Source organism: Ornithodoros turicata, chromosome 1, assembly GCF_037126465.1.
Source record: "Ornithodoros turicata isolate Travis chromosome 1, ASM3712646v1, whole genome shotgun sequence".
In the NCBI taxonomy this organism is placed as follows: Eukaryota; Metazoa; Arthropoda; class Arachnida; order Ixodida; family Argasidae; genus Ornithodoros; species Ornithodoros turicata.
Window position 1 is genome coordinate 165,830,780 of NC_088201.1, and position 25,036 is coordinate 165,855,815.

At 44.3% G+C, this 25,036-nt stretch overlaps 1 protein-coding gene across 7 annotated transcripts in view; it reads right to left on the reverse strand.

Annotated features, from left to right (window-relative positions):
• Window positions 1-18,928, reverse strand: part of LOC135378748 (zinc finger protein 510-like) — a 34,618-nt gene extending 15,690 nt beyond the window's left edge. For 2 of the 7 annotated variants that reach the window (XM_064611844.1, XM_064611843.1), the window contains exons 1-4: window positions 18,749-18,909; window positions 17,297-17,474; window positions 15,035-15,151; window positions 13,870-13,980 (exon numbers count right to left, since the gene is read on the reverse strand). In XM_064611844.1, coding sequence (XP_064467914.1) covers window positions 13,870-13,980; window positions 15,035-15,146 — 223 coding nt within the window. In that variant the 5' untranslated portion in view covers window positions 15,147-15,151; window positions 17,297-17,474; window positions 18,749-18,909. Of the gene's footprint in view, window positions 1-3,519; window positions 3,730-5,898; window positions 6,156-11,783; window positions 12,064-13,869; window positions 13,981-15,034; window positions 15,152-17,296; window positions 17,475-18,748 lie in introns of all 7 variants that reach the window. The other 5 variants (XM_064611839.1, XM_064611840.1, XM_064611841.1 and 2 more) reach the window with 5 other exon arrangements.
• Between the last annotated feature and the right edge of the window lie 6,108 nt (window positions 18,929-25,036).

Consider the following 25,036-nt stretch of genomic DNA (forward strand, 5'->3'; position numbering starts at 1 on the left):
TTTTATAAATTATTTTTATAAATGTTATTTTTTATTTTATATAAATTTCATATTATATATTGTATACTTATATTTTTATAAATTAAAAACCCAAGTTACACGGCCCCTGTAAGAGTGTCCTTTGCAAATGGTTTGGTAACGTGTCTCTAACTGTAGAAGTAAGAGGCAATCGAGAATGCTGCAGACAAGGTTGCAACTTACATATTGCTTATCATGTCCTACATACAAAGTGATTTGTACAATAATTCCTGAGCACGTAATTAATTCCGAGGCTGGCCAGTGATGTCACCCGACGACAAGTCACATAATTGCCTCTAACACTTTTACACCCCATGGGCTGAGTTATGAATTGAAGGAGCACTCTACAGAAGGATAAGGTGCACCTGATTTCTAGGATCTATGCCATCCCCTAACTCTTCAGACACCACATTTCTAAAAGCACCATTTCTAAGTGGCAATTTGTGCTCTGGTACTTCTTTTGTGTCAGCATAATGTGCAACCACATGGCTACTGGACCTTTCGTGTGCATGTTTTTGTGCGACGGTGCTCATTACAAACAATATCCAGATGTTAGACATAAAATGCAGTAGTTTGTAGCGTGCCACACAACGCAGCGTGACATGGGAGTGTGTGATTCAAAGAAAGCTTCTGGAAAATCCACAGAATCCCACAAAAAGTTTAAAATGTGATTGTATTTCGTTTTACGTCTCTCGTCGTTACATACCATCGTCGACGCTGTTGCACATTGATAAATCGTACGTAAAACTTGTCCCATAGCAGTACGCGGTTTCTCAAATACATAACACAATTTTTTCCTGCAGGAATAAAACGCTGTCGGCATTTTCATGCTAACACGGCTGTCTAAACGTCAGTCTCTACAATGGGCAAGTGCTGTAAAGGGGCTAATGCAGAAGCGAATTGATACAAATTGTACATGCTCACAAAACACAAACGACGAATTCCAGTCACAACATTGCAGAGAGGTTGGTTCGCGAATGAGTTCGCAGCCGCTGCACTGTTTACTTATCGCGGAACGGTGGAATCCGGCTGTCCGCCATCTTCAAGCACAGATACGTGAAGCCGCGAGAAGACGTAGCTGAAATCCACTGACAAGTACGAAGGCGCGTACACGTCACAATGCCCGTTCGGGTGCATTTACGTCATAAAAATGGCTGCGCCCATGTGTGTTTCGGAATGAATTATCTATTTTTTTGACATGGTACTGTACCGAACTGAGAGAATGAAGGTGCATTTTGGGGAGAGTTGGATGTGGGCTTTCAGAATATCACAACCGTTTCGACTATTTGGGATATCGGCATAGCTGACCTTTAATGGAAATGTGAGGTCAGTCAGTCGGCTGTAGAACATGTCCCGCATCAATATTGAAGGCATGTCGTCAATTGCGGTTCAGTGCACGGTATGACCTTTTGCTTAAAGTGAGCAGAATATCGCACCCTCTTGGTAGCAACTCCATTTTTGCTTCCTTTTTGGTTGAGCAGCAAATGAGGGGATGTTAAGTCGCTACTCACAATCGACTCGAGCTCTGTTCTGGTTAACACAGTGGGAAAGGAGGCCGACTCACTCTGGCTCATTGGACTTGTGTAAAAAATGTGTAAAAAAAAACTTGTGTAAAACCCTGACGTGGCCGCGTGAGTGGAGTGCGAGTATAGATTGATATGCAAACTTTCAAAGAAGATTGTGCAAAGTTGGGAGGGTCCTTTGGGTCCTTTTTGGGGGGGGGATAATGGTCCTGTAATGCAGGATAGAGCCCTGTACAGGCCGAACTCGACCCGGGCGCACAGAAAAATGGCCCGATGACCCAGTGAATAGAGCCTGGCCCAGTGAATCAGCGCGTAGATCCCGGCCTAGTATTTCCAGCTGCGACGTATACGTTTCTAGCGCTTGTCCCACAAATTTATAAGCAAATTTATGAAAAGACCTGGCCACAAGCATACAAGAACACCACAACAGCGCGAGACCAAATTAAATGCGGGACGCACGTGGGCAATCGCGTTATTGTTACACTACCAAGTTTTTTGTGGGTGTAGAGGATGCTGTCGACAAACTCCTCCCAATCCCTACCTCACTCAACAAGCTTTGCGGACGTATTTGTGGAATACATGAGGAGTCAGGAGCAATGTAAAGTGACTGAGAATGTTATAGAGGACATAGGTGCCGACTGCAGGGGGGGGGGGGCGCTTCTATATTTAAAATAAATCATTGGTGGTTCTGAGTTTATAGGGTGTGGTTGCTGGTGTGTACACTTTCCTTAGACTAAATGGTATGAATCTGTAGCTGCCTTCGAGTGGGCTGCACTTTGAGAACTAGTGCAGATGGTGCAAGTTCCCACATTCCACTCAGCGGAGGTGCAGCCCTTGCACTACACCGAACCATTTGATTGAAAAAAGTGCAGCACTCCTACGGCATCCATGCAACGTTTTGTTCACCGCAGAGCAGATGACTAGAATAGGCTAAGCCGTCATCCTTTGCGATGTCTTACAATTGATCTGGAGCATACTGGCAATCGATCTTGTTAAGATGAGCCTGATTTTGCTCCTCGAGTCAATTAATACGACAAACAATCACTAAAAATGTTGAGATACAGTGCAGATGACAGTGAAAAAAAAAACAAAAAAACAGCCAATGTAATGTTGCTTTCACTAAGCAGCACTGCGTTGGCACTAACTCGCGAACAGTTTAGGAAACGATACAGGAAACTTTAAAATGTTGAAAAGGCACTCGTTCTGTGGCTACAGCACTACAGAGAGTTCAAATCATCCATTAAGTGGGTCAGTCTTGCAAGGAAAGTCAAAACGAGCTTCACTGTTTAGGGTAAAAAGTATTCACTCACGGTGATAGCCCGATTATCTGGTGTGAGGAATAGTATAGTCTAGTATTAAAGGTGATCCGCAGCACCCATAAGCAATGTACACTATCCTTAGAGCCTCGAGTTTTGGGGTTTAACACGATTCTTCCCCAAATTTGCATCCCGAATTGAAGGTTGCCTCTTTAGGGTGATACCCGATTTTTACACGGCAAATTGCCCTCACTGAGACGTCTGTAGGAATGCACACTGCCTTGTTTGGCAGCAAACACAGTTACGTCACCATTTGTACCGAACCAGTTCAGTTAGTTCCAGTAATTCAAACCAGATTTATCTCCGAATTTCGCGTACCTGAAGTTTTTCCTTCCGAATTTGCACGAATTTAGAGCAGGTGCTTATTTATCAAATTTTTACTCCCCGAATTTAGAAAAAAATATTTCCCGAAAACTTCAGGCTCTAACTATCCTGCAGCGGTAGAAGACTGCAGTCACTATCACAAAATTATGCCACCACAACACAAAATTCTCTGCATACATTTAGATGCATGACCAATAATTCAAACAAAAATTACTGGTCCCCTAGAGTTTGAATTAATGAGACCAATTAATGAGTTTGAATTAATGTAGTTTGCGTGAGGGCAGCACGTGTCCTTTGTACCTTTTCACAAATCAAAGGCAGCCTTTATCAGCTCTTACCTCTTGGACTGGCCTGCACACACCTCCGTCTTACGGGGGGCGGCACAAGATTTCTTGAGCAGAGGTCGTCCTCTTGGGTGTCCTCTCCCGCTTCTTCCTCTACAGACACCTCCTGCTCAGCAGGGATGTGCTGGCAGCTCGGAGCTGCGGGCCTCTGCAGCTGCGGTTCATGCACGCCATGGAGCGGATGGGACGCGTTGGTCTGCAGTTCTATTGCGTGAGAGAGAACAGAAGGTGCAGGGAAAAGAGTTAAAGACAGGTTTCTGTTCACTGCGTCTTCCTCTGTGTCTAAAGATTACATGCATGCGAGTGATTAAGCGAATTCGAGTGTTTTTGATAAATGCGACTTTGAGCGGTCGCTATTAGTTAGTGATAAAACATATTTCTGATACGTGCCAGGCAATAGAAAATATCATGTATGGTTTATAAATTTCCTGTAGTCCATGAACAACACGTTAAATAACTTCAATGTAAGAAGAAGTATACGAGTATCTTTTCTCCTGAAAGTGAACTATTATTTCATTTGTTTTTTCATTAAACAAAGATATCAAATTCTGTTTCAAAACACTTTTCAGTAGAAGTGTTTTTTTTCCTGGATTTTTAAACTCTTTTTTTTTTAAAGAAAGGATTCGGATTCGGAAAATTTTGGATTAGTCCCGTCTCTGGATATCGTAACAATTTTTGAAGTGAAATGTCTAACAGGACAGCTTCTTGGAATCAAACACTCCTGCTAAATATATTTTTTTTTTATTAGTGTAGGGAGTGAACTATCCCCTTAGCATATGGCACAAGAACTTGGAAATATTGAATTAGCTGTGAATGGGGTCAGGAAAAGGACCTACGTTATGGTGACTGTGGCACTCCCCCGTAAATGACATCATGTGAACAACCCCATGGTTCCCCTTGTATTTTAGAAAAAAAATTCAAGAGTCTTTCGAGGACCTTTCAAGGCTCAGACACCATTATTATGTCCGGGATGTAAAACACACTTTATGACCAGGGCTTCAACATATCACAAAAATATTTATAAGTGACAGGTGTTGTACGAGAAAATACATGTTGACTGCCCAATTGTGATCCGTTTGCGAATGTGACTGATGTTAAAGATCATAGGACAGAAAAAACAATTAAAAAAAAACAACCAACAACAACAACAAAAAACAAAAACAAATGGCGGATGCCTTTAATTCCTTGCTGCTGATTCCTACAGCAAAGAGTGTAGACTCCTGTGGTTTTCACACTATGGTTGAAAAATTCCAATGTTTCCTGACATTGAAAATGGCATTTTAAAATTCGATGGTGATAGGGATTCAAGGAGCAGCGGCAACCATGAAATTCTATAGGGAATATCAGTTTCTTACTTCAGTGAAGCAAATTCCGAAGGTAAAATTTTAGACACAGCTTTATAGCATTCTACACGTAACTGTCGAAAGTTTCAACATCTGCTGTACCTGTGATACTTTTCAACTGAAGAAATACAGCACTACTTCGTCTTGGGGAAACTCTTCATTTATGTAGACACGAACAAAGGGATATCAACAAAAGTAAGCCAAAGTTTGTTTGCTGAGCAAGCTTTCAATCAGTCTTTATCAGTCAGTGGTCGATTTCAATCAGTATGGTAGCAACATTTTTCAATACTCTTACCTCACTGCTTCTTTTCTAGTTTTAGGAGGAGGCATCACTGATAGAGCTACCCTAGTTTTTCATTTTACATAACCTACTGAAACTAATCTGGAAGCTGAACATATATGATACAGTCTTTAAGCGCTCCATACACCGTTGATGAAAGATGACACGTGCGCTGTTCCTGCAGTATTTTCTACAAAGCGGAAGAAACACCGTACTTCTTGGGCAACTCTGCACCAGAGCGTCGAACTGGAATTAACCGTTATTTTTAGCTGGAACTGAATCAGAACTGAACCATAACTACTAGCGCCATCTATGAGCTGAACCGGAACCGAACCAACCTAAAAACTTTGGTTATTGGTTAGGGATACCGGTTCGGTTCGTGTTGGTGTGTGGTGGGAGTGATGTGGGGATTCAAGCGGTCTTCCTGCCTAGATTGGGGAAAATTTGGGGATCAAATGGGGTCCTGTTGGTCGAAAAAAGAGAAATAAATGTGTAAAAAAAGAACGTAACTATGAGATCTCGTATTATTTTAAGTGGCTACCTATAGTTTTGTAGCATATTAGAACCTCGAACCGGTTTACAGCCTCTGAACCGGTTAATCGAACCGACATATGTGAACTCCGGAGCTCAACTGGAACTGAACCTTTATGGCTGAACCCGAACCCGAAACAAACCGAAAGATATTTCGGTTCGATGCTCTGCACGTTTACAGCTCACTGAGGAAAACTGAGTACTACTAGGAATACGCACGACTACGACATTTACCGCTCGTCCGTCCAGGCGGCTCGTTGAAGCGCAAGTCTGCTGGCAATGACTCAACAGTGGCAGCGTCGCTTGCTTTCTGCTCCAAGTGCAGCTGCGTTGAAGATGGAAGGGGTCTCTTAGTTGGTGCCGTGCTGCTGCCCTTTCTGGGCAATGTTCTCGGAAGATAGTTGAACGCTCGTGCCAGGTCAGACACTTCTTCGAGTAGTTGCTTCCTTTCTGCGTACTGCTCTTCTGTGCCAGATCTAAAGAGGTCATACCGAGAGAGTGGTCGGCATATGTTTGGGCACAACGGATGTATGCAGTGTAGGGACGGAGACAGATTTGTTAGAACGTGAAGAAGACAGCACTGCCTGCAGACTCTCAACCTGTGAATTTTTATTTATTTATTTATGATTTATTTACGATTGATGATGATTTGTATTTTATTTATTTGTTTATTTTATTTATGAAAAAAAAAATATATTTATACACTTCGTAAGATAATAGGCATGAGCAGGATGTGACAACAAAAGCAATGCGAGCCAGATAAATGGCAGGTAAATGCATTAGTTCTCAGTCGGTAGCTCTATCAGAATTGGAAAAAAATTACATTAACAAAAATGACAAAAATTAATTAATTATCTTGGTTTGTAACTACAATGATTTTTCTTTTCACCCACGAGTCGCGTGGTTGTTCACATCATGGCCTGCTCTAACCCCCACGAAGAATTCCCCACACGTTCTCCTATGCTTATAGGAGAACGTATAGGTTCTCCAATGCTATGAAGTAAATAAATATGTTTTTCCTCATAAAATTTCACCAGTTGAGAGTCTGCAGGTGCACTGTCTTCGTTACGTTCTGACATTTCTGTCTTCGTCCCTATGCTGCATGCATCCATGACGAATATGTACCAACTTCCCCGCTATAGCCCACTAGTTCTCACTTTGGTATGCAGTCAACCCTCGATTTAAGAATTTCCTTGCTTTATGAACGGTCCCTCATGGTGTACCCCTTGTACCCCCCCTGCACCAGTATATGAAACTTCAATTTCTGAACAGTGAACACGTTTCAGGAACAAACTCGGAAGACCCCACCCTTGGTTTTTTACTTCGATTTGTAAACGCTGTAAAGTACAGTCCTGCAGGTCAATAACGGGTCGAGAGAGGCGAACAAAGCAAAAACATCATATCAATAAAAATTTTCTAGAATAATTTGGGAGGCCTTTCCGATTAACAACAGCGACGGTTGGGTTAGTGTTTCAGTTATCATGACGAAATTGAAGATGAGATTAATTATCTAAACTGCTTGGTCTGCTTAACTGCACATGAATACAGGCACGTGTGGCTTGTTTGTATCAGAGTGATAATGATTTTGTTCATTGCGTATAATCTGAACCCGCGTTAATATGACCACTGCTTTTCCCGCAGGTTTTGGTCATAAAGCGAACTGTCATTTTGACAAGAAACGCACGGTCACAGACCGGACAGCCTGCTACGCAAAACGAAGGCCTACGTAATTCCGATTTCTTTACTGAAAAATCGGTTTACAACGATTGCTTCCAACAATTTTCAGTAATTAATTTTTCTAAATGGTGTTTTCGTCTCCATTTTGGGAGGCAGTGAGGTGTCCACGACCTACTAGATTATAACGACCGTGTCATGATCAGCATTCCCTATGAGGAGCCCGTCCGCATGATCCGCTAGGGGCTCTACTCATCGGCATGCGAGATTTGCATCATGATTGGACGATGGAAATTTGAATTCTGAACGCGCAGAAGCGTATGTACGACTACCGTAGCAGACGACAGCAATAGCTCCTCTGAAAACGCGTAGAATGATGACGATAATCAACCTCAGAATGAAACATCTGTGGAATATCCACCGCTTGTACAGAAATACTAAGGTAAGCTGAAGTACAAAGCATTGTAGAAGTTGAGGAAGCAATAACTGGGACGATGAGTAGCGCCACCGCTACCTTCCAAAAATGCGGCGCTGGGAAGGGGTGCCTACGACATGGTCGTTATTATCTAGTAGGTCGTGGAGGTGTCATGGCTAGGCCTCCATGGTATTACACCAGGCCTGAAAGCTTCGCGATTTCCCCATTGAAAGCGTGTTCCAAACTTAGTTCACTTATCTGCCATATATGGCGCTTGCTACATGGCCCAAGATGGCGATGCTATTGGGACTTTGCCAGGTTTCTGAATTTTGGCACAGTTCTGTGCTCTGGGAAATGTGTAGTGTGGAAACTTCTCAACGACGATGATTTGGTACTGTGAGTACGTCTATGTTGTGTGCCTGCTCGGAAGAAAGAGAGAGCTATAACTCGCATGCGTGAGGATTTTTGAACAATGCGAATCGATTTCGCTTGTGGATCTTGTCATCATAATGAACGAAAGGGAAATGGCACAAGCAAGACTCTTCTCCTTCTTATTCTTTCTTTTCATACCTCAAACTCGACTTTTTCTCTCTCTCTCTCTCGAGTGAGGAGGCGGCAGGGTAGCTTATATATGACCAGTGATCTTCTGCGGAAAATACATTTTCAACTCCGAGAGCATTTTGTCAGAAGACTACGCACGTGATTTCGCAGGCTAGGTCTCGAAAAAAATCAATTACAGCAATTACAGAAATTTAACAGCTTTTATAACCGAGGAACTTGTGTGATAATGATGGTTGTCGTCTGCTAGCATCGTCTGCTAGTCCCGAATGCGCCGGGCACACGGTGGTCCACACCGAAATCAATGGTCTTGGTCAAAAGTTTTCTGGACAAAGTCGACTTGAACGCACGGGGACAGTAATTCATTCGTGAGTAGAGCGCACAACCGCCACAATCCGCGGAGGAAGCTGCTGCACGCTGTACCATGAGCGAAGGTGGTGGTGTAGTATAGTCTTTCCCTCATTGCGGATTGCGGTCTGCTTAGCAGCCTTTTGGGACGTGCAGGAAGCCTCAATGTGGCAAGTAAACAAACTAAGTGCGGCACAGCTTCTTCTTGGGAGCTTTCGGGCCTGGTGTAATACATGGAGGCCTAGGTCATGGTGGCCCCCGTGGTAAAAGGCAAACCAATGAGAGGTGCGCAACTGTGATTGACAGGTCGAGCCTCTTTTCGAGGCTCCTCCCAATGGCCAAACTCCCTTTTAATACATGGCTCTGCCCTACTTTAACACTTGTCGCCCTCTGGGTGACGTACGTGGTAATCTATCCCTGGGGCAAGAGTCACTAAATGGGGGTGCAGAGTATCGCATTCTTTTTCCATGTCAGAGTCGCTGTTCGGTGTCCGCGATTGGGTCCGATCGTGTCACGTGGTTTCTCCTTCCAAGAACCCCGCCGTCCAAGACTGGTTTCGAGGGATGCGAGCTGGCTTGACTGCACGCTGTTCTCCGGCGGAGAAGGGGGAGGTTAGAGTCCCGCTGCTAGGCAACGCAGCCGTGCCGGATCCAAGATGGCTGGCTCACCCGCCGGCGTGGCTCAGTGTCGCTACTCTGCCCCCTATTTAGTGACCCTATCGGGGGCTTCTGTGAGGGTGGTGTGGTGCAGTCATAATAACGAGAAGATAATGCCTGTGTCTGACCCTATTTGTGACAAAAATCTTGGTCGTTGTATGACAAACGGGTTGTCATACTAACGAGGGGGATTTACATGCTGGCGGAATAGTTCCAAAGAAAAACGGCCATAAGTTGAGTACGTCATATTAATGGGGGCCTTATTAATGAGGGTTCATAGGGTTAGCTTGTACTGTATCGGAAAAATTTCAACAGCTGACAGTGACCTGCCTGTCCGTGTTCATGCATTTGGTGGCTTATGCCTATTTATTTATTCATTTATTTATTTATTTAATTCCGCGTTAGCGCCACGAAGCAACTGTGGCTATGAGGGCGTACAGGTGTGGACAGGTGGAGAGAGGACAGCAGGCAGGAGTGGGGGACAGGGGTAGGGGTTAGTATACGCGTCCTTGGCCGACTTCGGGGAAACTATGCCAACATTTGTCTGGAAAGTTTTCGGAAAAACCCAGAGAAAACCTCGGACAGCACAGCCCGTGGTAGGATTCGAACCCACGACCTCCCAGTCTTCAGCCACCAACAGGCTTATATTTAGTGTGATCACGTACAAGAGTTGTGGTGCGCATATGTTCCACTGTCAAAGTGTAAAATGGGAAAGGTGAAGAGGTCAAAGGGGCACTGAAATGCAAAAAACAACTTGCTATCAAACGAAAATCTGTATTTCAACTATAGTACAATTCAAACAAAATTAGTTCACACAACGCCATTGTTTAGAAGAAAAACGAAATGAAAACAGAGTCGTCTTTGGCGGCAACGAATGGTATTCCCAGGAGGCAAAGATTGGTGGCAACCAATGAGACAGCGGGAGAAGCGTGCACATACCTATCGTGGATTTGGAACACGTCTGACCGTAGTGTTCCGTATATGTGCGGCATGATGCACACTGCTGCATTTTTCAATACTGATTCACTGAACTGTAGCCCACAAAAGTTCTCATGAATGTTCCACTGACAACGTTTATCTTTACGTGCTTCCGACAGTGACGCTAGCCCGCTTTGCAACACGCACTATGCTTTTCACTGGGACTGCTCCATGGCACGCGTGTGCACGCGCATCTTCGACTAAAGACACCGATGCCTGAGCTGAAGCATCATTCACTGCTTAGCGCCGAAACAAGAAAGAGTCCATTATAATTCTGATTGTAGCTTCAAAACGAAACCAAAGTTTTCAATTCCAACAAAATTGGTTGTAAATAGTGGGTTATAGTTTGCTTCAATAGTTTGGGTTATATATTTTTTCAGATTTGAATTGGGAGGTAAATATTGGACATAATGGGGCATTAACTTTAAAGAGTCAGGCCGTAACCATTTACGAGCACATTATACGAATGTGTGATGTCGGTTTTGTTTGAGTGTGCCAATAAGGATAATATTATACGATGTGGTGTTGGTCCCTCATGAGGTAGCTATGTTTGACCAACATATGCAGTTCAACTGCGGGCAGCTTGCTGGACAGAAAGCAAAATATTACAACACGATAACACCCCAGCGTATCAGCAACACCTCGTTTCACCCCGAATTACATAGTATTTAAAAATAGCACCGGATCTTTCCATCCCAAATCCGGTAAAGGCATTTAACAAAAAAAAAAAGTCAGACAATAAATATACATAATCCCATGCGGCAACGGATTTCCTATAAATTCCTCGATTTCTTATTATCTATCTATATATATATATATATATATACAGTGAACCCTCGTTAATATGACCCCCGATAATCTGACATACGCACTTTACGACCATACTCCTGGGGAACAATTTAGTGAAACCTCTGCAAATGCCCCCCGTTAATATGACAATTCCGCATTATGACCAAAATTTTCGGGAACGACCATGGTCATAATAACGAGGGTTTACTGTATATATATATATATATAAGGGAAAAGAAAATTAGCAAGAGCTCTTTGGCTGCACGTATAACATATGTTTGTAAGTCAAACGTCGCCATGCCAGTACTGGCATGGCGACGTTTGACTTACAAATATATATATATATATAGATAATAAGAATTCGAGGAATTTAGAGGAAATCCGTTGCCACATGGGATTATGTATATTTATGGTCTGACTTTTTTTATATATATATATATATATTTTTTTTCTTCTCACGGGTGTATTTATTTGCAGGACTGTGTTGAAGGTTTGCCCTTTCAGTCCCGATGTAACCTCAGAAAAAGAAAGAAGAAAAAAAAAAAAGTATTATAAATTAAATTTATCTTATCTTATTTATCTTTCTGAACAGTTTCTCGAGAAAAATGAGCCACTCTCAAATCGGGGGTTGACTGTACACGATTTTTGACACGATGCATCAAATAAACGTAAGCAACACGACTTACTTCCTCAGGTTCACCCCGTCCTGCTGTCGAAAGTAGCCGATGAGGAGGTCAACGCGGTCCTTGATCCCCCTCATCGTCAACTTGCGCTTTACGGCATGTTCGACGTTCCTTAAAACGACGTCCCACTTGTCTGGCCGCTCAAACGGACGTGACGACACGACTTCCTGAAGCAGGCGCACATCTTCGTTGATACGGAAACACTTTCGAACCTTACGCTGCGACGTCTGCACCGCCGAGGGCGAGTCACACGACTGAGCACTCGTGGCAGACATCTTGCCGTCTGAAAGAATGGTTTGTGGATGGCGTTTCCGCCTTTGGCGTATCCCAGAAAACATTTTGAAAAGAGAAAGAAAATAAAGCACCAGGGGGGCTATTTTCCCCCAAATTACGATCATTCTCGAAAAAAAAAAAGAAAAGAAAAAGAAAAGAAAAAGATATCGAACACATGCCCTCTAGTTGCTAGTTGTATCCCAAACATGACCTATTGGATTATAGCAACCATGTCATAGTCACCCCTTCCCAGGGCCACATTTGGAAGCCAGCGGTGACGCTACTCATCGGCTCGATTATTGCTTCCTCAATTTCTGCAATACTTTGTACTGTGTGTTCATGTCGTCCCTCTGTGTGCCCAGACTCAGGATAACGATATTAATTATTATCAGGATAATAACTCTTTACATAATGGAGTTCTTCCACCAGCTTGCCTGCATGTACGCCATCTTGTCATTTTGTACTTCAGCTTACCTCAGTTTTTTTGTACAAGCGGTGAATTTCCAACGGGAGACGCTTCATTTAAAATTTTATTATCATCATCGTCATTCTATGCATTTCCGTAAGAGCTGTTGCTGTCGTTTGCTGTGGTAGTTACCATACGATTGTCGTACGTCCGCTTCTGCACATTCAAAATTCAGATTTCCGTCGTCCAATCATGCTGCAGATCTCGTGGGGCGATGAGTAGCGCCCCTAGTGGATCGTGCGGACGGGCTCCCCATGGGGGCTGCCGATTATGGCATGGACGTTATAACCTACTAGGTTGTGATTCAGAATAGAGTTGGATCCCCGTTAGTCTGTCAGTTGCCATTCCCAGCAGAAAGTCTGAGTAGCGGGAGATCTCGATATATGAAACTCCAGACGGGATGAGTCGTCAGTTGTCAACAAGGGCTACATTTATTTTGCAGGCATAAGGCAGGCTAATAAATATACCGGACAGTGCTTCATTTCGTTCCCGTTTGTCAACATATCTCCTTTGCTAATGTGTTTTTACTACAAGATTCACTTCTGTATTCATATTTTTTGCATTAATAACTTATTACGTACAGTGTCTAACTTTTTTTCTGGGTCTCCTTTATTTTCGATTATTATTTTTCTTTTTCTCGTAACCTCAGGTTTTGCTTCACGTTTGTAAATGTTCATATTATGTATTTTGTCAATTTACTCCACTCCCTTACGTAAAGCCCGCAAGGGCATTTAGGGTGAAATAAATGAAATGAAGTAAAAAACTGTCCGTCATCATCATGTGTACAAAATTATAATGTAGGCATTCAGCATCTGTAGACGCCTACCTGTGAGGCAAACTTGTGAGGCATAATTCCCCCGCTCATAAACGCCATTACCAGCTTCTCGGTGCACTCTGGGTCTCCCACTTCCGGATGCCCAGAATGTTTATGTAGTTATCACCGCGAACCAACTGTAGCTGTGAGCAGCGTACAGACGTGGGGGGAGGGAGGGGGGGGGTTAGTATGCCTCCTGGGCCAACTTCAAGTGGAACTGGCTAACGTTTGTCTCGAGAAGACCGGTTCTAGATTATACTTTGCTGTGGTGGGCGAGAAGCGGGGAAAACACGTCGGCTGATAGGCTGATGAAGCTGCTTTGTGCCCATCAGCATGCTTTGTGCGGTGGCGTTGCGTAATCAATGGCACCGCAGGAGCTGCTCTGAGAGAGGGTTTCGAGCCACACCCTATCACCCCTGCGAGGTAGAAAGGGGGAAGGATGCTCGTGCAGCCCGTCACTGCCTCTGGTGTGTTGTGCGTAATAAAAAGGCTCGTACGGTGGGTTGGTGACACAGAACAAGGTGAGAATGCTCTACCTGAGCTGTTGTTGCTGTCCTGGCTTCCTGGTAGAATGCTAAATGTGGTGTCCCGAGGTTCTTCCTTGATACTGATGGAAACACTCCTTGCTGCCATTGTTTCTTCTTCTTCTAAGGAGAAGATGGAAAATACTATGCTGCTTTACTCAGGCACTGTATGAACGCAGACAACAGTGCCTTGGAGCGTATTTCATGACGCAGCACATCTTACAACCACAACCTGTGTGCAGATATAGCATTGGCCCAATATTTGGTCATGCCAGTTCTGTGCCCAAAGCACCCTCTCAAAAAACTTATCAGATAAAGGGGAGACTCCAAGAAGGTAGGGAGACATAATCTCGTAACCAGGGCCACCGAGAGAAATATCAGGCCCCAGAGTAAGTCCCCCGTGGATCCCCCTCCTCATGTATCGATAACATAGCCTAAGTATTTCTAACTATTATAGTGTTAGGTTCTAACTATTAGGTTCTATTAGTGCTTGTGATTTCATGGCGCTCTAAAAGTTGACCGTGGTTAACCAACAGCGGGGTAACAAAGGCTCGATCCTGACTAAGTCCGGGCAATGTACGGGCCCAGGAACATAATGTCAAACCAGAGTTAAGTCCAAGCCCACAAAAAGAAGGCTTCATCCGGCCGGGCAGGGTTATACATCGGATGTTGAGAGTATGCTGAAATTCCCTCTCTGGAGAAAGGCAAAAGCATCATTCTCTACAGCAAGGTTTTACACCAATCAGAGCACAGCCTTAAAGGAGCGCAGAATTCATTTTTAGCACCCTGTCTTCTTCCTGTAAAACTGTTAAATCGGGCAGTAAGATGCACCATGAGAAGTAATTTACACCACAGAGTCATAACTGTCACAGACACTGAATTTAAATTTAAATTTAAATTTAAAATTAGCTGCAAAAAGACGCCGTGTGTAAGGGTGGTGGAGAGCAGTACCAGTCCGTGATCTGCCCGCAACCTCGCGCCGATGCTACAGAGTCTGCGCTCGCCGATTGGTTCAGAGAAATGTCGTCTGCTACTCAGCTGTTTGGGGCTATTTTTGTATTTTGCTGCCTATTTTGCTATTTTTGAGAGCCCTAGTTGCCTGCCCATTTTCGTCGTTTCTAGTTCCTCAATTTCTGGGTAGAGTTGCTCTGGTGTATAAGGCGCATAGGTGTCTCACCTGGACAGTCACTAGTTATCCACTCATCGGGTTCTCCACGTTTTCCCATTGGCGCACAGAAGCTGCTATCAACGAGTTCCTGCTTGACACGAACGGAGTCAGTCGCAGCCATTGTCGCTTCAAAGAAAAAAACGAAACGATTGGAAGAAATCCAGTGAACCAGTAAGGAAGTACAAGGAGACTTGCCTCAGGACGAGAGCCACTGATATTTCGAACAGGGGCTGTTCTTTCTTCTGGGCAGAAGCAGAACAATCTATGTTCGAAATATCGGCAGCTCTCGTCCCGATGCAATTCCCTTCAAGTAGCACACAAGTCTTTTTTAACACCCTGTTTTCTTCGTATAAAACTGTTAAGTAGGCCAGTAAGATGCACCATGCGAAGTACTTCACACCACACAGTTATTATTATCACAGAAATGGAATTTAAAGTATGCCCCAAAAAAAGCGACCGTGCATAACAGCTGTGGAGAACAGTATCAGCTTGTTATCTGCCTGGGACCTCACGCTGACTCTACAGGGGGCCATGCTCGCTGATTGGTCCAGAGGAATACTGTCTGCTACTCAGCTGTCGTCTGCTACTTGGCTGTTCCTGCTCTTTCTATCCCCAATTCTCCGGGGGAACAAGAAAAAACTGGTTTACGGCGGCAAAGGGACAGGGCGCTTTTCCCCCACTGACCAGCGAATCAGAACGAGCTCCCCCTGTAACGTCGTCGGTGATGTGGCATCATACCTTCTCCTCCTCGTTACACCCGGAGTGGCGAGTTATGGGTGAACGCACTGAGCCATGTTTACGTGAGTTTTTTGCTGGGAAACAAATTGCACACATCAAAACCTTTCATGCTACTCAGTAAAATGACACGCACATTTTCATCGGATGTCTTAATCTGAAAATTTTTTGGATGGCCCTCTGTACTCCTTGGGCCCTGGCCAAGCCAGTACATTGCCGGACCTACTTTCCAGGAGTGCAGAAGCAGTCTTCATGCACATTACTTGGATCAAAGACACCGAATACACACCCAATTTTAAACTTCATTCTAATCCTCATTGAGGTGTTCACGTGCACAATTGGCCCATTCATTGGGATATTCTGACTTTGGGCACACTTTAGCCACAGTGGCAAGCATTTTTCAAGCTTTTCGTAATTGCCTAGTCCAAGTCTTTTCTTTGCAGTTCAAATCATGAAGCATTAAAAGCATCACGCAGCTTGTCCTTTTCGCTAAGACTTCCTGTTGGCGTACTTTTCGGCATCCCTTATTTCATCGCAAGCACCCTTTTTTTGTGTAGCAACCAGTCTCAAAATCGTTGATAACTTTGATCTTGCTTTGAACATCAAGAGCATGGTGTGTGTGCTTCTGCGATGCCATTCAAAACGGCATTTACTACTGTTAACGTACTAATCCTAATCACTGCCGTATACCAGAAGTGGAGAGCTCAAGCCACGATGATGCTTTGAAATGTTCCGTCCATTTCCTTTTCTATTTACCCAGTGGTGTAAAAACTTTTGTTCCGTTTAATGGGAAACTTTTTACGCTGCACAAATACGAATCCAAACAACCTTGTGGCTGTTGTTCCGTTAAAGTAGTAATTCCGTTTTAAGAGATTTTCGTTTAGTGAGATTCCACTGTATGTTTACCATTGGTTACTGCGTTTGGTGCTCCATGTGAATCAAGAGCATAAAAGGGGAACAACAAACACACAAATCAGGAACAGAAAGGAAAATCAAATGGAGGGTGGTTCCTACTTCGAAGAGGGGTGCTAACCCCTGTGGTTTTGAATCGCGAGTATTTTAAGTACAGTCAACGCTCGTTAATATGACCAAGGCCGTTCCCTCGGATATTGGTCATAAAGCGAATTGTACATGGGCGTACTGAGAGGGGGGGGGGGGGGGGGGGGGAAGGGACGGGGCCATGTCCCCCCTCCCCCTGGACCTCTATGGTCGCTCGTGAAAACAGTGCACTCTTTACTCATTCATATTCTGATATATCATAATAGGAACACCTGAACACCCATACAGAGTGCAACGTCTGGTTCCAAAAAAGGTGTGTGTTGGGGAGGGGTCATTTCCCTACATTTTTTGGTGCAGAAACGCAGGAAGCGTAGCCTCACTCATTGACAGAAGTATTCCAGGAAAGGGAAAGTCGTATATGTAATAGGTGTTAGTGTAGTAATGGTTCCGGCTGCGTTTCAGCCAGATCGAGAGCCGTGCATGCGCTGTGCAAATGGTCCACTGTTTTAATCTTGCAGTTTCTACCTCCAGACTAACCTCCTTTCCCTCGTGGCTCTGAGCGCTGCTCCTTTGGCACACGCACACACACACTAAGGGAAACTGGATTGGTGTGCAGGATGGATGGCTTGCCTCACCCCATCACCACTTCTTAGCTCCAAAGCGTGCGCTGCACCTGGTGGTGTCCTCGGTCCACTTCCAAGGAGTGCTGCCTTCTCTGGAACATCAGAAAATACCCAGTGCTGCATGGTTCAGGCTCTCACACACTCATTACTGATACTGAGGGTGCAATGCGTGTAAAGAAGCTGTAACACATACAGTCGTGCCTCATATGGAACCCGTTAATATGTACAATTTTTGTGAGCACCAAACTTTTTCTATGCATTTTCGTCTCGTTAATGTGGAAAGTCACTTCTCGGACAATGGACGGTCCAGCAGGGCACAAACCATACGTAGTCCATATTTTCGTCTCGTTATTATCATGCTATTGGTATGGACAGCAAGCCTCTCCCCATACTTTATAGGAGAACTTTTGAAAGCACGACGTTCCATTGCACAAAGGGAACAATGGACTACGATAATATGGAGAATTTGCTTTACGGACGATTTTGGTCGGGGACGAAGGTTAGGTCTGCGATGGACGTTGTTTACTGTGTGCTGATATTATGGCACATGTTACAGGGATCACGAAGGGATCCTCGCCATTTCAGACTCGTGTCAGCGTCCTCAAAACGCATATGTAACGCATTCCTGGCCGCCGATACATATTCATCGTGCATGCATCATGCTTCACAATTCTTACACCTCGACTGGTGTTCAATTAGGGAACTACTGTCATTGCAACCAATCAACAACGGGGAGGCTTCATTTAAAAACATGTTTTTGCTCGCAATAAAATTGTGTTGGAAAATGCAGTGCGTCAGTGTGTCTCGCTGTTTATACTATTATTGCACTGTTTCACCGATTTTAATGATGAATACCCAACAGGCCTGAGTTGCTGCAGCAGTCCCACTTCGTTCCGTTAGAAAAGCATCGCTGCCCAAAGAACGATTTGATGCACCTGTCTGCAATCTCCAGCTGCTAATGCGACAATCTCTTGTGTGTCGGAAACTGTCAGATTATCGGAGAGGGTCAATATATTAGCGGAGCGAACTTCGCAAAGACGCAGTCACGACCGGGGTGTTCTGTTTTGCGTTGATGACTGCAACATGCAGTGTTTCTACTAGAAATGAAATCGGGAGCCTTGGTAACGATTCGTTCAGCAAAAGTTTTCACTGTTCTACAACAAACTAAATGCTTCAGATGCAATTAAAGACGATAAGATGAAACGTCAACTTTCTATGAAACGGAGCTCCATGACATGAAAATACTGGTATCATTCCCACTTTAATCGCTGCTTGACAAAATCACAAAGTATTATGTGCGGTGCGGGCATTCACGGCGATCACTCGAAGTGTTGAATAAGTGCGGCAGATTGATGTATAAACTTACAAGCTCCTTGAACTCTTCCGTTTTATTTCTTTGTTTGGATGTAATGGCAATGAAAACCACAGAGGCAAACACTTTTTCTCATGACAGTAGTTGTTGAGTAGGAGGAAAAAGAGTTACCATCTCGCCGACTTGAAAAACCAAAACAACCAAGGTAAACACAACTACGGCCGCTAACCGCAGCTCCGCTTTCTGGCTGGAGTATTTTTCTTTTTTTCCAAACGCAAAGTCAAGAAATATAAAAATATCACAGTGGCTAATGTTTTTTTTAAATATTTGTGGCGAATACATCCAACGAATAATATTTACGACGTTGCTTTTTCAAAAAGGTACGAAAGTCGCAAAGTCACAAAGAATAGGACGTCTACTAAAAACCATACCCATCCTATCTAAACCTGAGCGCCACTGCGACAAATCATCGAGTACCGTACGTGAAAAACCAGAAAAACCTATAGTCATGCTTCATAAATTATCATCTCATACTTAAAGCCTAGGTGAAATGTATATAAAAAGAATAATTTAAAATAATGCATAAAACATTTATTTTAGGCAATATCCGTATTACCTAGAGAGGATGGAGAGAGGTGTCCGTAATGCTTGAACATGCAACACCGACTTCTCCCTTCTCTCTCTTCCCGTATTATTCTTACATTTCCCGCGCTTTTTGTCTGGGGGAAGTAGATGACACAGGACGGGGGCCAAGGACGGTGACACAGGAAACACGTGACACCAGAAGTTGATTGCTGTTCCCGTGTCCTTTTCTTCCCAAAGCTTTCCCTTCAGTTTCTTCTGGTGCACATGTGTTCCGTTCGTGTCGTCTAGCGTGTCAGCTGATTTGTGGATGTGCAATTTTTTTATTTGTTTTGCTTCAAGGACACAGACATGCCAAAGACCCCTTTGTGTGCTTTCACGGGAAGTGGACAACAGCATGTGTGCATTGGCATTATGAAACCACCGCCTCCGAAATACAAACGAGTGTGAAGTGGAAGTTGCAAAACTGTATTTTGACAAGTGAGAATGACCCCGACTTTTGAGGGACATTTCACAGACGCCCACCAAAGTAAGTGAAAAACGTTGTGTCTTTAACGTCGTCAGTCCTGAGAGCAAAATACTAAAAGAAAAACAGCACTCCATGTATTTTTAGCAGCATCCAGACATCCAATTTCCAAGAAAAAATATTTATTGGTCAACATTTTACCTCTTGGGTCACAGAGCATGTGCAGTATTGTGTACATTAGGCCTTAAAAGTAACAACGCAAAGTTAAGCTTGATATGCTGTGATGGCACCTGGATGCACTTTTTGGCTACACAGTTCAGGAATGTGCCTTGCCCCTTTCGTTCTGGAAGAAGGAGCCAAAATGGCGGCGAGGTAAGCGATGAGACGCTGACACGGTGCCGGCGAAACAAGCCACATAGGCGATAAAAACAGGGATGACAACGTCACAGGAAACGAATTCATAACAGTAAAAACGCCGACCGGCACAACGTGGTTGTTTAAGCAGGACAAACGCCGCGCTCTTGACGATAGGGCCAGCTCTCACCAACTCCCCATAGAGCCCATAGTATAGGTAAATTCACACAACACTGGGCACATGACCAATGAGAATGCAACGATTGCTCCCTCAATCCTCCAATCAGAAGTCTTTCCATCCGGCTCGCAGCCCGACCGGTTCTGGCTGTTGCAGACTTCTGCTTGTACTGGCTACCCCTGACCTCTTGGTCTACTAGCTTTCATGCATGCCGTAAAGTTATTCCATGATCCCAAACAACTGTGAAAGGTGTCGTAATGAACAGAAATTTAGTTGTCATTATACTGACACAGTCGGCAGGTTGACGCATTTACGTGCACGGAGCGTAGAGTCCATTGCTAGGCGCTTCCTAGCACACTGGAACAAAGTTCTAACTTGCAAAACACGCATATCGACACAGCTTATTCCCAGCAACGAACAACTGTCACATACTTGCGCACAATCTCTTGATCATCATGTCCTTGCCTGCTGCACGTCAAACATAAAATGTTCGAAAGAAGTGAGAGGGCGCTGACAAGCTGGTGCATGATGAGAGAGGCGGAACCTGAGACGAGGAGGGAAGAAGGACGACACAACAAGAATTCTCGAACACAGCAAAGATCTTCATTTTCCAAAGCTCTATATCTTCAAAAACCTCCGGAGAGGAGGAAGGAGTGAAGGCTTGCTTACACAGTTGCCACGTGTACTAATCTCACAGGTCTCACTGAGCAACCTACGCCAAGTGTTCTTTTCTTTGCACAAAACTTGGGTCTCTGGGAAAGCCGGCTTACAGCCTCTGCATTCACGGAGATGCTGCACGAGTTCGCTCAACACAAAACTCTGTTCATTGTTGCGCCGGTGTTCCCGTAAACGGTCATCGAGGCAGCGTCCCGTTTGCCCTACATAACAAAAGCTGCATTCAAGGGGGATAGAATAGACAACAGAGCGGTTACAGGGCACTAGCGGGTCACGGTGCTTGACATTGCAACCCTTAGAAACAGAAGAAAATAGTGTTAACTTGCTTAGCTTCAAAGCATTTGAAAAAACGATCTTTATGCCGAAATCCTTGGCGACTGCATAAATGTTGTGCGACACAGAGTGATGGTACGGGATGACAGCAATTTGACTAGAGTTAAAAAAGAACAATGATGTCATCTACGTATCTTCGGACAAATAACACACCATCATCAAAACGAGAGATGAAACACCGAATCGTATTGTTGAGAACGTTCAAATAGATTTCAGCCAAACAAAGCAAGGCCTTTACCTCGATGCTTTCCTCCACCAACGATATGTTATTTATGGGCAGTCTTTCCAAAAAGCCGTGTACGGTATTTGCCTGAAATACGGCCAGGCAATTGCCGCCGAGCCCGTCCCACATCGCGTTAGGGCCCTGCAATTACCAAACAAGTTTTGCACTTCACGAACCCTACAGAGACAGTTAATGGAAGGAAATCATACTACGGCATTCAGATAAGAGAAAACCACACAGGGTGTTTCTTACCTGTATTTCTTGGTCAGTTTTCGATTTTCAGTCTAACCTGTCTTCTAGCGAAAACAGCCCCATGGCCGCCTTCTGTCAATGCCGTTGCAATGCGATCGTACAGCGGGGCGTTCCGCTTTTGACTGCGCAAGTCGGAAATGCAGTCCTCCCACAGGTTGATCAAATGTCTCGTCATAGCCTCCGACCAAACAAATCGTTTTTTTTTTACCTTGCTCGGCAAGTGGTGTTTGCAGAGATTCCATGGAGGCGGCCATCTTGCTTCTCGGTTGACTCAACCGTGGTTGTGGGGCTCAGTCGAAACTCAACCATGGTTGGCGCTGCCGTGTAACACTCTCGACCACGGTTAAACTCAACGGTGGTCGACTCAACCGTGTTTGAGAGCGCTAGTGTTACTACGGTATAAGCCGGATCTCCATCTTCGTCGCCTGGATCATCTTCAACATCACCCATCTTGATATCCGACCAATTGGAAGTCATATCCATTATTTCTTCGTCGGTCAGGTATTTCTGTTGTGATGTCCGTCTTCCTGTACGTTCCAACAGAACATTTGTATGCATTGCCGTATCTCTAAAACATGCGGCAAAAATTTATAGCAACCACTGCCACCCATTCAATACTGCAACTTCACCCCGCAAGCAGCAACATCTGAAGAGCCAAGGCCGCACGTGCAGCCGGCTGTACACCGAATTCTTTTTGTCCGCATGAACTAAATTATTTGTTGTTTGGGCTAAATTTGGTATCAAGCTGATTGTTGAACACTTATCTATCTGTGCATATCTGAAATTTGTGTACGCATGCTAACTAAAAAGAATAAAGTCCACTTCTTACCTGGCTGGTGGTCTTGCTGCGACAGCCCACTGGTTGCGACAACCCATTGTGGACAGCTTCTGTGTGGTGCAGTAATGCCATCTAGGTTTCGTTTTGAAAACTAGCATATACAACAGCCTGTACAGTCGGGACAAAGTGATTGGAGCAGCCACAAAACTGTGGGAAAGGGGAAGGGGCTGTACGTGTGATCCCAGGAGGCTAAAGGCACGGTGCACTTGTACACCCGAAACAGGGAAAAAACGCGGGTAAAGTATGGTGTGACGTCACGTGCAAGCATTGTATACATCGCAAATGAAAATATGTTTACTGTATTCCCTATGGGGCCGGCGCGTAGGCAAAAAAATGACGGCTCGCTCTCCAATATTGCGATAGTTAATTGAATCAGAATAAAAGTAAAGTTCAGGGAATAAAATAAAAATTAAAAAAGCATATTTGTTCTTAGGGAAGGACGTCAAATTATGAGGGAGCCGTGAAAGGAGTCTTCCAGTGTTTGGCCTCTGAGACTGCAGAGATCCCTGGATTGGGTGGCCATAAAAATGTCTTTTTTTTTTTTTTTTCACTTTTGCTGATTGGGTGGTCCTTAGGTGGCTGATTGGGTGGCCCTGTTTTATTGCTGTTGTTGAGATATTGGGTGCCCCAAAAAAGGGCCATTTTGTTGCTGGTTGACATATTGGGTGTCCATAAAACTATCAGTTTCTTTGCCATTTTTTACTGATTGTGTGACCCAATAAAGGGCCGTTTTGCTGCCATTGTTGACTGGCCCTAAAGAGAGCCTTTTAGATGATGCAGGTTCTAGTCCTCGTCTGAACTGCCGGAGGTGACATCGGAGTCAACTCCCACCGTTGGTAGAGGCAACCCAGGGTTGTTTTCATCATGTGGGTTGCACAAGGACCTTACAGCTTTGAGAAAACTCTCAAAAACTGGGGTTCCTGTGGCCTGTGCCAAGCGTTCAAGCATGAACCTGGTGAGGCACCCCGTGAAATGGGATTTCACTCTTCGGCCACAGCCAAGGGACCGTCTCTGGTGCCACCACGTGCTTTCAGTGGTGTTCGTGTGGGCACCCGTCTCCTCATCGACAAAGTTGTGACAATGAAAAAAAAAAATGGCTAGGTAGCAAGCGAGCTAGTAAAGATGATGCATAATGAAAAACCCTGAGACTAGAGAACACGGAGGGACAAACACAACACGAAGTCTCAAACACGGCTGAAAATTTTACTTCACATACAAGAAATATATACACAAACAGATGGAAGAGAAACAACCACTAGAGGACAAAATACGAGGTCAGTTCGGGAGAACGAGCAGTCTGTTCAAGGCCAGACTGAGGATTACGGATGGGTTGGTGACACAGTTCCCACTAGAGGTTGTGGAAACGGTGTCTTTCAAAAGCCTTCTGTGGGGGTCCACTTCAGCAGCCTTTACAATTGTTTCATCCCATAGAGGGAAACAGTCTGAGCATTCCTCCAAATGCTCGGCAATTTCGGAGTTTGAAGCTTTATTTTTTACTTTTAATGAATGCTCTCTGAAGCGATCATTTAAGCAACGTTTTGTCCGGCCCATACAACAGAAACCACAAGCTAGGATGAACTGATAAACAACATTTGAAGAACAGGGGACAAATTTGTTCCGGTGATTCTTGCAAGTAACTTCAGGTTTGGCGTGAGGCAGTCAAGACTGAAGTTCTTGAAAACAAGGTTGACTCGAAATTTCTTCGCAACGACCAACAAGTTGTGAGACACTTTGTGGAAGTAAGGTAATACCACACGTTTGGTTTCAGGCGAACAATGAAGCAAGGTGTTTAACAAAACATTTAAAGCACGAAGCAACATGTGATGGGGGTAACCAGTATCGTTCAAACGGAGAAGCTGACTTTCCGCAGAGGGAGGGATACGATGACAACAAGGTTTTTTGAAGGCATTTGATAGGATACCTGTGATCAAACCCCGTTTCACAGTTTTAGAGTGGCACCTTGAAGCGGGCAAAATGGGTTTAGCTTGATTTGCCGTGAGACCAACAAAGAGCGGGTTGTAACAAAAGCCTGATATCAAGAAACTGAAGCATGTCAATAGTGAGGAACTCAATAGTGAACACAAGCTCCAGGGCCGCTGACACAATTTCATTCTTACATTGAGCAATAACATTCTCATTGGTGTAAACGAAAACCAGATCATCTACAAACTTTCTTACGACATTCCATGATAGGCAAGCCTGAGCGATGGGCAAGACACGTAAACAAACGCAAACACGAAGGCTCAAAACCAGCAAGACGTTTCATTGATAACAACGAACTTCATGTAGACGGTGCGAGGGAAGACAGAGAGAGGGGAATAGGGAATTGAAGACAAAATGAGTTGAAGGAGGTCAAAGGAGACGCTTGAAGGCCGGGTGGATACATACAGACGGCACACTAATACAATTGCCCACACTCTGTATGGCCAACGCTTCTCTCA